Raw genomic sequence first — 14,590 nt, 5'->3', positions numbered from 1 at the left:
TGAGACACTACCAAAATTCTGTCAAGTTATTGCTGTTCATGACTTCAGTAAGAAAGAAACTTGGGTTTGTTGTCAACAGGTTGTTTTGGTGGTATTTCTGGGAGCCAGCATCTGACATTCTTGGAGATCCCAGCAAAACCCAGGCAACCCAACATCCTCAATTCAGAATCAGTGTATTCTGAGGCCCTTTCTTCCTTCTCTCCCCATGCTCTGAACTCAAGGTAGGGAAAGCAATCTTGCATTAGGTCAAACTCCAGTTTCTTTTTGTTGAGCTCTGTAAGTGCTGGGTTTATTTTCCCCTGAGAGTAAAGAACACTTTTTAGGGATCTTTTTGATTATCTCATCAAAATTTTAAAAGCTCTTACACTTGGTGAAAATCTGCCTTATTGGCAATACTGCATATACTGTCTGTATTGTCGTCACTTGTACTTGTGTAAAAGACAAGGTCAAGAGAACAGGCACAGTCTCCCCCAGTCTGTTTCTCAGACTGGTCTTGGGGACTAAGAAGTCCTGAAGGATGTTTCAGGCTGATAGGACTTTCTGAAAACAGCATTCAGCTCCTCTGTTCAGCAAATGTCCAAAAAAGCAAAGACCTAAGTAGATGGGGTGGGGTGAGGTGGAGGAAAGGCTGAGATGGAAGGAGGATGCTATACCTGAAAGAGCCTGCTAGATATGAAAGTGAAAATAACACTGTTACCAGCAGAGAGGAAGTTCTGAAGGACAGGAAATCTTTTAATTCTCAGCCCCACCCAGTGCCTTCACAGCTGGTCTGCGCTAACTTGGTTGCTCTCCTGAGCAGTTCTAAAAGAACTAACCCAGTTTGGCTCTGCATTGGAGTCCTGGCTGCTGGTGACAGGAGAGGTGTGCCCTGGAGTGGGTAAGCATGGAGTTTCTGGGGTGTTGGGATGTTCTGTAGGGCGGGCGGAGGCCTGGGAGTCTGTGTGGCTGGGAGAGAAAAGAGGTGGGCCCCATCCTTCTGGACTGTGTTGGACATTGCTGCCCACCTGCTGTCCCAAGACTGCACAGTTTTATTTCATGGCTACTTCTTGTCAGGCTCTGTGTACTAGGATGGATGAAGGGGCCTGGAAGCATGGTGATGGGCTTGGTGGAGGCCGAGGGTCAGCTGGGATCAGCTCTAGCATGCCAGGCCAAAGCAGAGAGAAGAGTGAGAAGGGAGAAGGAAACAAGAGAGGGGAGAGGGAGAGAGTAGAGCAGTAGGGGAGAGAGAGGCAGGTGTGGGGTGGGATGGGAAGGAAGGTGAAGAGTGCCGACTGAAGAAGAGCCAGAGGGAGAGGGAAGTAGTGGGGAAGGATAGAGATCTAGAGGGACTGAGAGACTGAGAGAGAGAGAGAGAAAGAGAGAGAGAGAGAGGGAGAGAAGTGATGAGGGAGGAGATGAAATCTAAGGGGAAGTCCTTGGGTGGGCTAAAAATGGACCAAGGACAGGTTGTATATTGCTCTTTATTGGAGGACATAGATCCAGCCCTTCAGGTCAGCAGAGCCTTGACCTCCCCAATGATAATGCTGGTCTTGGACTTGGATAGCTTAGGACACTTCACACTTTGATATAGCATGGTTCAGTCTGGATACCGAAAACTATGTTGGGGAAGGGATGTGGGGTATTTTCCCAACCTTCTGCACCTCTCCACTGTGATTGCTCAAGTTCATTCCAATGGAGGGCAAAACTCACAATTGTTCCTGCCCACGTTATATATATATATATTTTGGTCCATGTGTACTAATCACTCCTAAAGCACCTAGGTCTTTTCTCAAATTCCATGAGATAAGTCAGCAACAGCAGACACAGCAAAACTCCAAATTCTTTTAATTTGGGGACAGTAAGTTCCTGCCTTCAAGGACCTTATGCTACATGGCACATCACCTCCATTATAAGTACCTCATTTTTGTTTTCTCAGGGTCACTGCTATTTGAAAAGTCTCCCTGTGGTAAGTATATTGATGATAATAATACTAACCATAGTAATATTTACTGGGCAACTTGTGCTGTGCCAGGCACTGTTCTAATGACTTTCCATTCATTCTTTAATCTTTGTAACAGTGGAGGCTGATCACACCACTAATTCCATCTAAGAGGAGTGGAGAGTAAAGGACAGTATTAATTAATATGCCCAAGGTCAAGCAGCTAGTAAATGCTAATCTCAAATTTGAAGCCAAGTGGACTTACAAAAACTAACATTGATGTAGCACTTCCATATTCATTATCTCCTGTAGAACCATTGCCTCAGTGTACAAACAGGAAACTAAGGCTGAGAGAGGCTGAGGTGAGCTTCCTGAGAAGCTCATTATCAGTAAGTGATGAAGCCAGGGCTCCCACTGCATGGTGGAATGGTGAAGAGAGGCAGCATAGTCTCTACTGATGTACTGTTGCCTCAAATTTTAAAATGGTATTTATTAGTGTAGTTAATAAATAGCCAAGCTTGAAGCTGGATATTCATGCTTTCTAATTTTTTTTAATTAACTGCTTACATTCAATATCATTTTGTGTCATTTGCAGGTGCACAGCACAGTAGATAGACAATCATTTACTTTACAAAGTAATCCCCCCATAAGTCTAGAACTCACCTGCCACCATACACAGGTATTACTATATTATTGGCTATGTTTCCTATTCTTTACTTTATGTCCCCATGACTATTTTGTAACTACCAATTGCACTTCTTAATCCCTTCACATTTAAACCCAGCACCGTCAGTCACTTGGTTCTGTGTATTTATGAGTCTGTTTCTGTTTTCCCCATTTATTTTGTTCTTTAGATTCCACATATAAGTGAAATCACATGGTATTTGCCTTTCTCTGACTCTCTTATGTCACTTAGCATAATATTGTCTAGGTCCATCCATATTGTCACAATGGTAAGCTTTCATTCTTTTTATGGCTGAATAATATTCCATTCTATATATGTACAAAATCATCTTTATGAGACTAATGTGCTGTCTACTGCTTTACAAGGGCATCTTCCAAATCGTCTTTAAAGCATAATCTTTAGGTAAGTTCTACTTGACAAGAACTACAGGGGCTGAGCACAAATTAAGCAACAACACAAAGAAGCAAACCAGGAGGTAAACTGTCTGCTAACAACTTTTCTGTTCTTTTCAATGAATCAATTCATTTCCTAGAATAAAAAAAACTTAAGAGATATAATAATTAAAGACAGCTTATGCATCTCAATTGGATCTTGACCTGAATAAATTAGTATTGTGATTATGTAAGAAAAAGTCCAAGATTTTTAGAGCTGGAAAGTGATAATTAGGATTAAAATGTCATGATATCTCTAACTGTAAAATCATCTAGTAAAATGAAAATATGATTTGCAAAAAAAATTAGCAATTATTGGTCCTATGTGATAGGTACATGTAGGCTCTTTATGTTATTCTCTCTCTTTTTTTCATAATAAAAAGCCATTAAAAGTATACTCTCTGGGCTTTGTGACCTTGAGTACCAGTAAATACCTTAACGTCTCTGGGTGTTCAAGTTCTTTCCCAGGAAAATGGGACAAATCACACCTACCTCATAGGGTTGTAAGAATTATGCAAGGTAGTTTATGAAAAGCATGTGGAACAGGGCATAGCACATCATATGCATATGCCATTCATTCATTGACTGTATCTTTATAAATGTGTCTTTATGAGGGCTTGCCACGTGACAGGCATGCATTACATGTTGAGATACCGAAGGCAGGAGGTTGCTGCCCATCCATGGCTTCCATTGTAGCATGTTTGTCACTAGTGAAGATTTCACTCTTTTGCTTCATTGTTCATCCTCCTCTGGGGAGACATCAGAGGAGATACAGAGGGGAAAATACCTCTTTAAACAAACAAAAAAGTCTAAAGCAGCCACTAACTTTCCTATCTTCCTAGTCAAACTCCCACTGTAAGTTGACTTTGTCTGTATGTTGTTTTTGCTGTTCATTGTCCTGCAATTATACCATCCCCGTGCCATCTCCAACTTAAGTGGAGGCCATAACTTAACATTAATGGAACCAGAACACACTTTTTAAATCTCCAACAGCAAACCCTCCTGAAAGATATTTATTCCTGCCTTTGAATTCCATCTCTGCCATGTCACTCTGACTGTGGAGAGAGCTCACCTGCCTTCTCTGAGTTATACTTTCCCCCTCTGCAAAAGCAGATACACCTATTTTGCTTGGTATCTGTGGGAATTGGCAATTAGAGATAATTTTTGTAAAGTATCTGGTATAATTCTCCATCATGGGGAGCTTTTGTTATTGGGGTGATTAGAGTTGGTGGATAAAATATCTACTTCCAAAGTTAACATCTCTGAGAAGGGTGTGGCTGGAGCTAAAGGGAAAGGTGGGACACAGGGTCCCCATTAATCTTACCCTCTGTACAGTTAATGGTAGCTGGGAAGATACTGCTCTAACTTGAACCTTTTTAGTGTTTCAGCTGAACTGCCTACTCATCTTCAAGCCATCATGAGCTGTAAGAAAAACAGGTCACAGAAGGTCTCCTTGGATACAAGGAGAAATACGAAAATTGTGGACTATTTTCCTCAGGTACAATATGTTTGTAAATACTGTTTACAGAATGTATAAATACTAGACTTAGCCATCCTTGACACTGGGCTGCATAGTCCTCCTGTCCAGAAATTATCCCATTGAATGTAGGGAATATAACATAAGTTAAAATTCTCATTCATGTTTATTCTTTCTGTTTTCATGGGTAGTGGTGAGGAGGAGTTTTAATAAAAATCTTAGCCATAGAAAATCAGCCTTTAGCAAAAAGCTATTGTAACACTTCCTGAACAACAAAAAAAATCAAATATAATGTACAGCAAAATATGGAATGAAAACAAAATTAAAGTTATTTCATAGCTTGGCAATATATACAATGCCATGCCAATGTGGCTGATGTATTTGATAATGGCAGTACAATTGTGTAAGGCTTTACAATTTATAAAACAATTTTTAAAATATTTTTTCTTAAAGTGTCGCAGGTTCGATTCCCAGTCAGGGTACATCCCTGGGTTGCAGGCCATGACCCCCAGCAACCACACATTGATGTTTCTCTCTCTCCCTATCTCCCTTCCTTCCTTCTCTAAAAATAAATAAGTAAAATCTTTTTTAAAAATTTATTCTTACTATAAGCTTATTAGGCAGGCAGGCAGGATTTTCTCATCCTCAGTTTGGTTTATAAAGAGACGAGAGAAGTGATTTGTTCTTAAGGCCATAGTGGGATGAAGACTTGGACTTAAGTTTGCTGACATTTGGGTGTTCAAGTTCTTTCCCAGGAAAATGGGACTAATCACACCTAGCTCACGGGGTTGTAAGAATTATACAAGGTAGTTCATGAAAAGCATGTGGAACAGGGCATAACGCACCATATGCATATGCCATTCATTCATTGAGTGCATCTTTATTATTGACTGTAACAATATTAGTATTCATTTATTATTATTTATTAATAAGTAAATTTATCCATTTTTATTAATACATTATATTAACATACAATAATATAATACATTCTTTATTATTTATTATTAATCTATTATTTATTAATATTATTATTTATTATTGACTATCTTTATTCATTGACTGTAACAATATTATTATGACAAAATAATTACTTAACTGATGATGATTTCTTTAGCATTTAATTCTCAATTATAAAATCAATGATGGTATGTTATTCTTGCTGATTTTGGTGTTTTAAGAACAATTATTGGTGCAATTCATCACTGTGGTCCGAAGTGGTAAAAATTACACAGCTGAAAATAGTAAACAATACCCAAGAGAACACTGTGAAGGCTGGCAGACATTTAAGCATGCATCTCTGTTGTTGTTTTTTAAAAGATTTTATTTACTTATTTCTGGAGAGGAGCAGGGAAGGACAAAGAGGAAGAGAAACATCAGTGTGTGATTGCCTCTTGCACACCCCCTACTGGGGACCTGGCCTGCAGCCCAGGCATGTGCCCTGACTGGTAATGGAACCAGTGACCTTTTGGTTCGTAGGCAGGTGCTCAGTCCACTGAGCCACACCAGCCAGGGCAGCATCTCTATTTTTGATGAAACTACAAAACCGTTGTTCTTTTCCCCTCACATTTCTCATAAATATGCACAACTCTAGTAGTATTAAAAGCTTAACTCATTGATAGGAAAGGAAACTCACCTTATATTTTGGCTCCCAACTCAAACTCTGATTTAATTCTATTCACTGGGGCTTTGGAGATTGGTTCTCAGTTTTCTATAGAAATTTTGTGAATTCCACACTAAAAAATGAAACAAAAGGCAGGTTGCATAATAGTTTTACAGACTCTAACATTTCCTTTTAGGTCAATAAAGAACAACAGGATAATTCCAGTGTTCCTCAAATGAAGAATGGCTCCAGAAAAAGCCCACATCATGTAACTAATACCCAGGCTCAAAGAGCCAAAGACCAGGCTATATCCCAAAATAAGGTACTTGACATTACCTTAGATGTACCTCACAGGAGAAACAAACAAATGAAATACCAGATCACATGTAATGAGAGGCATACCTTATCAACAGCACTTGACACTCTTCAGGTTGTCAAAAAAGAGAGGGAAACTCAGCAAGGCAAAGAAATACTGGTGCAGGGCACGGAAGGAATTGAAGGCTACCTAAACCTTGGAATGCCCCTCAGTTGTTTGCCTCAAAATTGCCACCTGGGAATTACATTTGCCCAGAATAAAAGTAAGCAGAATGAAAAGAACCAGATATCTGGTCGGCATGACAAGGCATCTACTGATTGTGTCAAATTTTTTATCCACGCAATTGGAAAGACAAGGAAAAGGATTGTCAAATACAGGAAACTTCACAAAGAAGGGGTCAAACTCTGTGTCTATGCTTTCAAAGGAGAAACCATCAAGGAAGCTGTGTGCAAGGATGGCAGATTTCTTTCCTTTCTGGAGAACAATGATTGGAAACTCATTTTAAACCTGGACTCCATTGTAGAAAACACACAATGTGTCGATGAGCTAGAGGGCAAGCTCTTCCAGGTTGAGGTTCAGGAAAGGAGGGCGTCTAGGGCAGCAGCCACTCAGAGCCGTGATTTGGCAACCACTCAGAATTGTGGTGTGGTAACCACTCAGAATTGTGGTGTGGCAACCACTCAGAATTGTGATTTGACAACCACTCAGAATCCTGAGTTGGAGGAAAGAAACACCTGTGTTTTGGAAGGAAAAAGTATGGCCCAGTACCCTAGTTTGAAAAGAGAAATGAAAAAAATTAGAGAAAGCTTCAAGAAAAAGATTAAAAATAGACAGGGGAAGAAATTATATCTTGCTCATAAAACATACTTTGGGAAACTGACAAAAAACGCTACTCCGGTTAAAATCACCAAACTTCTTTCTCGTCTCAGTGACTCAGTTGGGTACTTGTCATGGGACAACAATGGAATTCAGGGTTGTGCCACCTGCTTTGTTTTTAGAGGGTTGTTCATTTTCACTTGTTGGCATGTAATCCATGACATTGTGGGAAAAGGAATAGAGCCAAGCAAGTGGGCAGACATAATTGGCCAATGCGTGAGGGTGACATTTGGTTACGAAGACAGCCAAGAAAGAGGGGACTACTTTTTTGTCAAACCTTGGTTTGAGATATCTGATGAATCTCTTGATTATGCTGTTCTGGAACTGAAGGAAAATGGACGACCAGTACCTTCGGGACTTTATAATGGAATTGGTCCTGTGCCCCTTAGTGGGTTGATATATATTATTGGCCATCCAGATAGAGAGGCAAAGTCTATTGATGGTTGTGCTATAGTCCCTCAGAGCCAGCGAGTAGAAAAATATCAGCAACATCTTCCGCCTCAGGATTCCAATGAGCATATGCAGGGTTTCGATGAGCATATGGAGTTTATCCGTATGCTCACTCAAAGAAGTTTCGAGGAAATGGCTCCCAGAACTGATGTGATTACCTATGACACCAGTTTTTACTTTGGGTCATCTGGTTCGCCAGTATTTGATTCATACGGTTCATTGGTGGCCATGCACAGTGCTGGCTTCCGTAATTACTACCATTCTGAATTTTCCAGTATCATTGAGTTTGGCCCTACTATGGAATCCATCCTCCATGATATTAAACAAAAGCATAGAGCCTGGTATGAAGGCATATGCATAACTCAGCAGGAGGTAGAAATGGTGAGTGATGAGGATTGAGGACAGTGAGAATTCCATCCATTTCCAAGCTGTCAGGAAATTAGCTATAGAAATGTTATTCCACAGGCTGTGATGATAGTTTTGTAAATTTAAAGTGCTTATTGCTCCCTGCCGACATGGCTCACTTGGTTGGTCCTTGTGGCACAGAGGGAAAGGTGGCTGGGTAGATTTCTGGCCACAGCACACGCCTTGGTTGTGGGCTCAACCCCTGGTTGGGGCATGTGATAGATTTCTCTCTCTCTCTCTCCCTCCCTTCCCCTATCTCTAAAAATAAATAAATAAATAAATAAGTAAACAAACAAACAAATAAATAAATAAATAAAATCTTTAAAAAATTGTTGATATCATCAATAATAACAAATACTATTGACCACTTCTTTGCACTTTCTAAGTGCATTTTTTCTAAGCTCATGTACAAACTAGTTCTAACAGCTTTACAAGGTGGATTGTTATCTCTGTTTTGTTTTATTTTTTAAAGACTTATTTTTAGAGAGAGTTTGCTTTTTCCACAATGTCATGTAATCACATAGTATATAGCTTTTTTCTGATTGACTTCTTTTACTTAGCAATATGCAGGTGAAGTGCTTCTGGGTCTTTTTACGGTTTGATAGCTCACCTATTTGTATCACTGAATAATATCCTGTTATATTGGTATACCACTACTTTTTTGTTCATTCATCTTTTCAGAGAGCTCTTACTTGATTCTAGTTTTCAGTGATTGCAAATAAAGTTGTTATAACCATTTGTGTACAAATTTTTGAATGAACATATGTTTTCAATTCAGTTGGGTAAATACCAAGAAGGGTAATTACTGGACTGTGTGGTAAAGTCATGTTTAAGTTCATAAGTATTGTACCTGCTGAACTGCGTTCTAATGGAGCTACACCATTTTACATTCCCACAAGCACTGATGGAGAGTTTATATTCATTCACATCCTCACCAGCATTTGATATTGTAACTTTTTTGGACGGCAAACTATTAATACTGTTGAAATGAATAATATTCTTCAAGGGATTATAAGATTAATTCATGAAATTGGGGCTGTTCTCAATTTAACATACATAAGTATAGTTACAATATCAGTCTATATTTTGTCAGGAGAGTAAAAATTACTATCAGTACTACAAGAATGTGGTGTTTGATTAGGATTAGGGGTTAGATGAGTGGGAGGAGCAGGGGAAGAGAAGATCTCTAAGGCTGCAGCCAGAGAGGTGAAGTAGCTGATTGACATGGGGAAGTCTGAGATGGTCCACCTCTTGTCACCATGATGGCAAAGTAGTCACTCACAGAGAGGTTGCAAAATTGCCACATCAGACACAATTTACAAGTGCGAGCTTGTGTAGATATTACACAATCCTCTCACTTCCATGATTATCCAAAAAATAATGCCTAATACTTCATTTTCACCTTCCCAGTTTCTTCAGAGTTATTCTCATTGATAAATGCTGACCTTTAACACACAGGGATTCTAGGAAAAAGTAGTTCTCAGCTTTATAAGGAAGTGGTGTTGGCTAGAATATATATATATATATATATATATATATATATATATATATACACACACACACACTAACACACTATATGCACATGTACACAAAAATTGGTAGTGAAGTTGCAATGCAGTTTTTATCATGAAATGTATGTCACAACTTTGACTACTAACTGCAAAATATTGGCATATTCCTATTGCTATTGTTATGCTATATATAAATCCTATCACCAGGTGTTTTTTGTTCAGATGAAATAATCTAACACAGAGAAGTATCAAGTTAACAAATCAGGCTAAAATTTGACACAGGTAGAAAAAGAAAACATTTTCTTCCTGTTTCCTTTTGACCTTTCATACTGCCCACCTCTTTTCTGTCCTTGCTTATTTCCACTTGGGAATTCCAGATGAGCTCACAAAGCCATTAAACATGGCCCTTTTTTGACATCAATACTTTATTTCTTTCCCAAAGCATTAGTTTTTGTGTGTGTCCCGCCAAAAACGTATGCCCAAGTCCTAGCTGTCTGTTACCTGTGAATGTGATTTGACTTTGTCAGAGATCAAGTCTTTGCAGATGTGATTAAGTTAAAGATCTCTAGATGAGATCATTGGGATTTCTGATGGGCCCTAAATCCAATGACTTGTGTCCTCCTGAGGGATGGAAGAAGGTTTGACCCAAGAAGAAGGCCTTGTGGGGGGAAGAAAAGAAGACATGAATATGTCTCAGGGAGGTGGGCCAAAGGGAGAGGAGAAAGAAAACCAAGAAGCCCACCAGCTCCCCTCCAGGCTGGAACCCATTTTTGAAGCCAGTGCCTCATTTAGATCCACCCTCCCTTCTTACATAGCAAGAGCCAACCTTGTCACTTGTTTGCCAGCCCCCAGGTCTCTCCAGTCCATTCACTTCCTCTACTAAACTTCTGAACGCTGTCCAGAGATCTCAATGCAAAGATGCTGGAATCTGTGAACAGGGAGTGGGACTCTGTCTCCATTGCATGGCACAGGCATTTGGGAATCTAAGACCTGAGGTGTCACCAGGGCAAGACATATGGGAAGGGTCATGGAGCTTCCTGCTCTCTCCAGGGGCTCCACTCTCCCAGCGCCTCCCTATTGCTCAACAACTGATCTTGCTGTTTGATGGCAATTACTATTGAGGAGCTTTAGGTGAGCTAAAACATGAAAGTTCATTTGGTCGAACCCATGGAATATTAGGAAAAATAATGAGCCCCGGCCATGTGACTCAGTTGGTTGGAGGGTCATCCTGTGCTCTGAATAGTTGTGGTTTGATCCCTGGTCAGGGCACACACCTCACATGCACCTTCACTCCGAGGTAGTGGTGTGGACCAAAGGCAACCAATCTGTGTTTCTCAGTTCCATCCATGTGTCTCTCTTCTCTCTCTCTCCCTTCCACTCTAACTAAAATAAAACAAACATATCCTCCAGTGAAGATTTAAAAAGTGAAAATATGTCAATAATTTAGAGTATCTCTGGTTGCTTTAGTAAAGTGTACTGAATACACTTTCTTATTAGAAAACTTAATTAGAAAAGCTAAAACACAGAAGTTCATTTGGTTGAACCCAAAGTACCACAGCCACTTAAAACCAAAAATAAAAGCATGTAGACCCTCTTGCCTCCCTCCTCACCCTTCCCCTGATCCCTTTTTCCCCCTTCACCAAAGCCTCCTCTGCTTTTGGAGAAAGATAATTGAGATGGAGCTGAGATCCCTCTGCCCCCAAGAAATCCAAAGGCCATCCACTGTTGTGTGAACACCAGAGGGAAGGAATCCAAGTTGGCCCAGTTGACTCCAGGTGCCCAAATTACCTTCCTTCTCTATTCCAGAAAAGGAAAAGATTCTGGGCACAGGAGTGGTCAGATACCAAGAACTGAGGGATGGAGATGAGGCATTGGGGTGGGGGGTGGTGCAGAAAGGGGTCCTGGATCTGGATGTTTACCAGACACTAGGGGCACCTGAGAGAGGAGCTAGCACTGTGCCTAGATGCCAACCTTGGAAAAACAGGACAAGGTTGGGAGAAAGACTGGCGTGATCTGTCACATGGGGCTCAGTGGACAGTCGTGGGCATGATGTGCTCTGTGCCAGCACTTCTCCCTCATAAGTGCCAGAGGGGATTCTCCCATTCAGGAACTGCTTCATGTGGAACATACACATTGTCCCCAAACCATTTCACTGTCCCCTCTGAGTATTCCAGCAAAAATAATATAGAATCCCAAAAGAAGGAAGACAAATCCCAGCTTGGGTTAAACACTGTAAGGCTACCAGCCACGCAGAGGCCATTTCCTGGTACACACTGCCACCTGCTGGATGCAGCCTCCAGGGCACCCCTTCCAAACAGAGGCAGCCCTTACTAACCTGCTGCTAAACTGTGTTGAAACTGATGGCTCCACCCAAGGGGGTGTCTTCCATGTGGCATTCCTCTTTGAGGGTGGTTCAGTTCAGACTCATTGACTTAAGAAGGAAGGATACAAAATGCCTTGGTAGTAAAATACAAATTGTGTGTGTGTGTGTGTGTGTGTGTGTGTGTGTGTGTGTGCGTGTGTGTATTCAGGAGCTCAGCCAGCCTGGCCTTGGCATCCTCTTGGATTTTACATGAAAAAAAAAATACTGTTGCCTTTCTGGGAGAAACTTTATCCCCTACTTCATCATCTGGATTTTCTTCTTCTCCTCTAGACAAGGGTCAGCCTGTCGTCTGATAGGCAGAGTGATGTAAGGCCACCCTGACTCAGTCAGGGACGGAACTAACTAGAGGCTGAGTCACAGAATGTTGAAACTCTGTCTACCTCTAATTGCTCCATGTCTTGAGTTTAGCCTTCTGATGGTCCCAATGAAGAGCTTAGGATATTTACTAGCACCCTTTCCCTTACCCAGCCCTGCACTCCAATTTTTACCTTGTCAGCACTCTGCCCCACTCTTCACGGACTCACCAGGGTGGAGGGGGACAGGGAGTAGGGCATAAAATGTAGTGAAGTCTTTAGGGGTCTAAGGAATATAGGGATAATGGACTTCCGGCCAAGATGGAGTCATATGTAGACATACTGTGTCTCCTCACACAACCTAAATAAGGACAACAAAAATTTAGAAACAAAAAAACAACCAGACTGACAAAAAATTGAATTGTACAGAAGTTTGCAAACCAAGGAGTTAAAATAGACACATTCATCCAGACCAGTAGGAGGGGTGGAGTCAGGAGTCAAGGGGTGGAGAGGGGTCGCAACAAAAATAAAAAACCTGTAGATTGAGGACCCCAAGCGTGCAAGGCAGCAGCTGACGGACCCAGCACACAGGCGGCAGCGGGCAGACCCAGTGAGGCGAGCAAGGTGGCTGGCTGACCGGGTAGTCACACATTGGCACACAGATAAACCAGGCGAAACTGGGGAGCTAAACAGACTGCAAAACCCAGGGCTCCAGCTTGGGGAAATAAAGCCTCAAAACACCAGTTGAAAACACCTGTGGGGGTTGAGGTGCTGAGAGAGACTCCCAGCCTCACAGGAGATTTCACTGGAGAGACCCATAAGGTCCTAGAATGTACACAAGCCCACCCACACAGAAATCAGTACCAGAAAGACTCAGTTTGCTTGGAGGAAGCAGCAGAAGGGACTGAAATCTGACAGAGCGGAGCAAGCACCATTGTTCCCTCTCTAACCCCTGCCCCACATACAGTGTCACAACACAGTGACTGGGTTGACTGACCTCACTGGGGTGAACACCTAAGGCTCTGCCCCTCACTATGTAACAGGCGTGACAAGACAAAAAAATGGCCCGAACAGAAGAACAGATCAAAGCTCCAGAAAAAATACAACTAAGCAACAAAGAGATAGCCAACCTATCATATGCACAGTTCAAAACACTGGTGATCAGGATGCTCACAAAATTGGTTGAATTTGGTTGCAAATTAGATGAAAAAAATGAAGGCTATGCTAAGTGAAATTAAGGAAAATGTACAGGGAACCAACAGTGATGGGAAGGAAACTGGGACTCAAATCAATGGAGTGGACCAGAAGGAAGAAAGAAACAACCAAACAGAAAAAAATGAAGAAATAAGAATTCAAAACAAATGAGGAGAGGCTTAGGAACCTCCAGGACATCTTTAAACGTTCCAACATCCAAATTATAGGGGTATCAGAAGGGAAAGAAGAAGAGCAACAAATTGAAAACTTATTTGAACAAATAATAAAGGAAAACTTCCCCAATCTGGCAAAGGAAAGAGACTTCCAGGAAGGCCAGGAAGCTCAGAGTCCCAAAGAAGTTGGACCCAAGGAGGAACACACCAAGGCACATCATAATTACATTAGCCAAGGTAAAAATGAAGGAGAGAATCCTAGAAGCAGCAAGAAATGAGACAGTCACCTAGAAAGGAGTTTCCATCAGACTGTCAGACTGCCCTCCTTTTCTCAAAGGAGACCTTACAGGCAAGAAGGCGCTGGAAAGAAGTATTCCAAGTCATGAAAGGCAAGGACCTACATCCCAGATTGCTCTATCCAGCAAAGCTTTCATTTAGAATGGAAGGGCAGATAAAGTGCTTCTCAGATAAGGTCAAGTTAAAGGAGTTCATCATCACCAAGCCCTTATTATATGAAATGTTAAAGGGACTTATCTAAGAAAAAGAAGATAAAAAACAGCACAACAATATGATACCAAACTCACAATTATCAACAACCACACGTAAAACAAAAACAAAAACAAACTAAGTAAACAACTAGAACAGGAACAGAAGCACAGAAATGGAGATCACATGGAGGGTTATCAACAGGGGAGTGGGAGGAGGACAGAAGGGGAAAAGGTATGGAGAATAAGTAGCATAGATGGTAGGTGGAAAATCGACAGGAGGAGGGTAAGAATAGTACGGGAAATGTAGAAGCTAAAGAACTTATGACACATGGACATGAACTAAAGAGGGGGAATGTGGGTGGGAGAGGGTGTGCAGGGTGGAGGGGAATG

The 14,590-nt window shown here is 41.2% G+C and overlaps 1 protein-coding gene across 9 annotated transcripts; it reads left to right on the top strand.

The window, feature by feature from the left end:
* The first annotated feature begins 751 nt into the window (after positions 1-751).
* On the top strand, positions 752-8,886 carry LOC123829609 (serine protease FAM111A-like). 9 transcript variants are annotated; one of them, XM_045855484.1, is made up of 7 exons: positions 752-877; positions 1,916-1,945; positions 2,514-2,597; positions 2,850-2,871; positions 2,969-3,078; positions 4,415-4,532; positions 6,308-8,886. In XM_045855484.1, exons 6-7 carry the CDS (start codon positions 4,452-4,454, stop codon positions 8,150-8,152), a joined length of 1,926 nt encoding a protein of 641 aa, XP_045711440.1. In that variant the 5' UTR covers positions 752-877; positions 1,916-1,945; positions 2,514-2,597; positions 2,850-2,871; positions 2,969-3,078; positions 4,415-4,451; the 3' UTR covers positions 8,153-8,886. The 9 variants fall into 9 exon arrangements, 8 of the variants coding, with proteins under 8 accessions (XP_045711440.1, XP_045711437.1, XP_045711438.1 ...); XM_045855481.1 differs by lacking the exon at positions 2,850-2,871 and having other exon boundaries at positions 2,969-3,005; XM_045855482.1 differs by lacking the exon at positions 2,850-2,871.
* The last annotated feature ends 5,704 nt before the right edge of the window (positions 8,887-14,590 follow it).

Source organism: Phyllostomus hastatus, unplaced genomic scaffold, assembly GCF_019186645.2.
Source record: "Phyllostomus hastatus isolate PE091 unplaced genomic scaffold, TTU_PhHast_1.1 phas_scaffold_11, whole genome shotgun sequence".
Lineage (NCBI taxonomy): Eukaryota > Metazoa > Chordata > Mammalia > Chiroptera > Phyllostomidae > Phyllostomus > Phyllostomus hastatus.
This window is presented reverse-complemented; position numbering and strand designations above follow the sequence as displayed.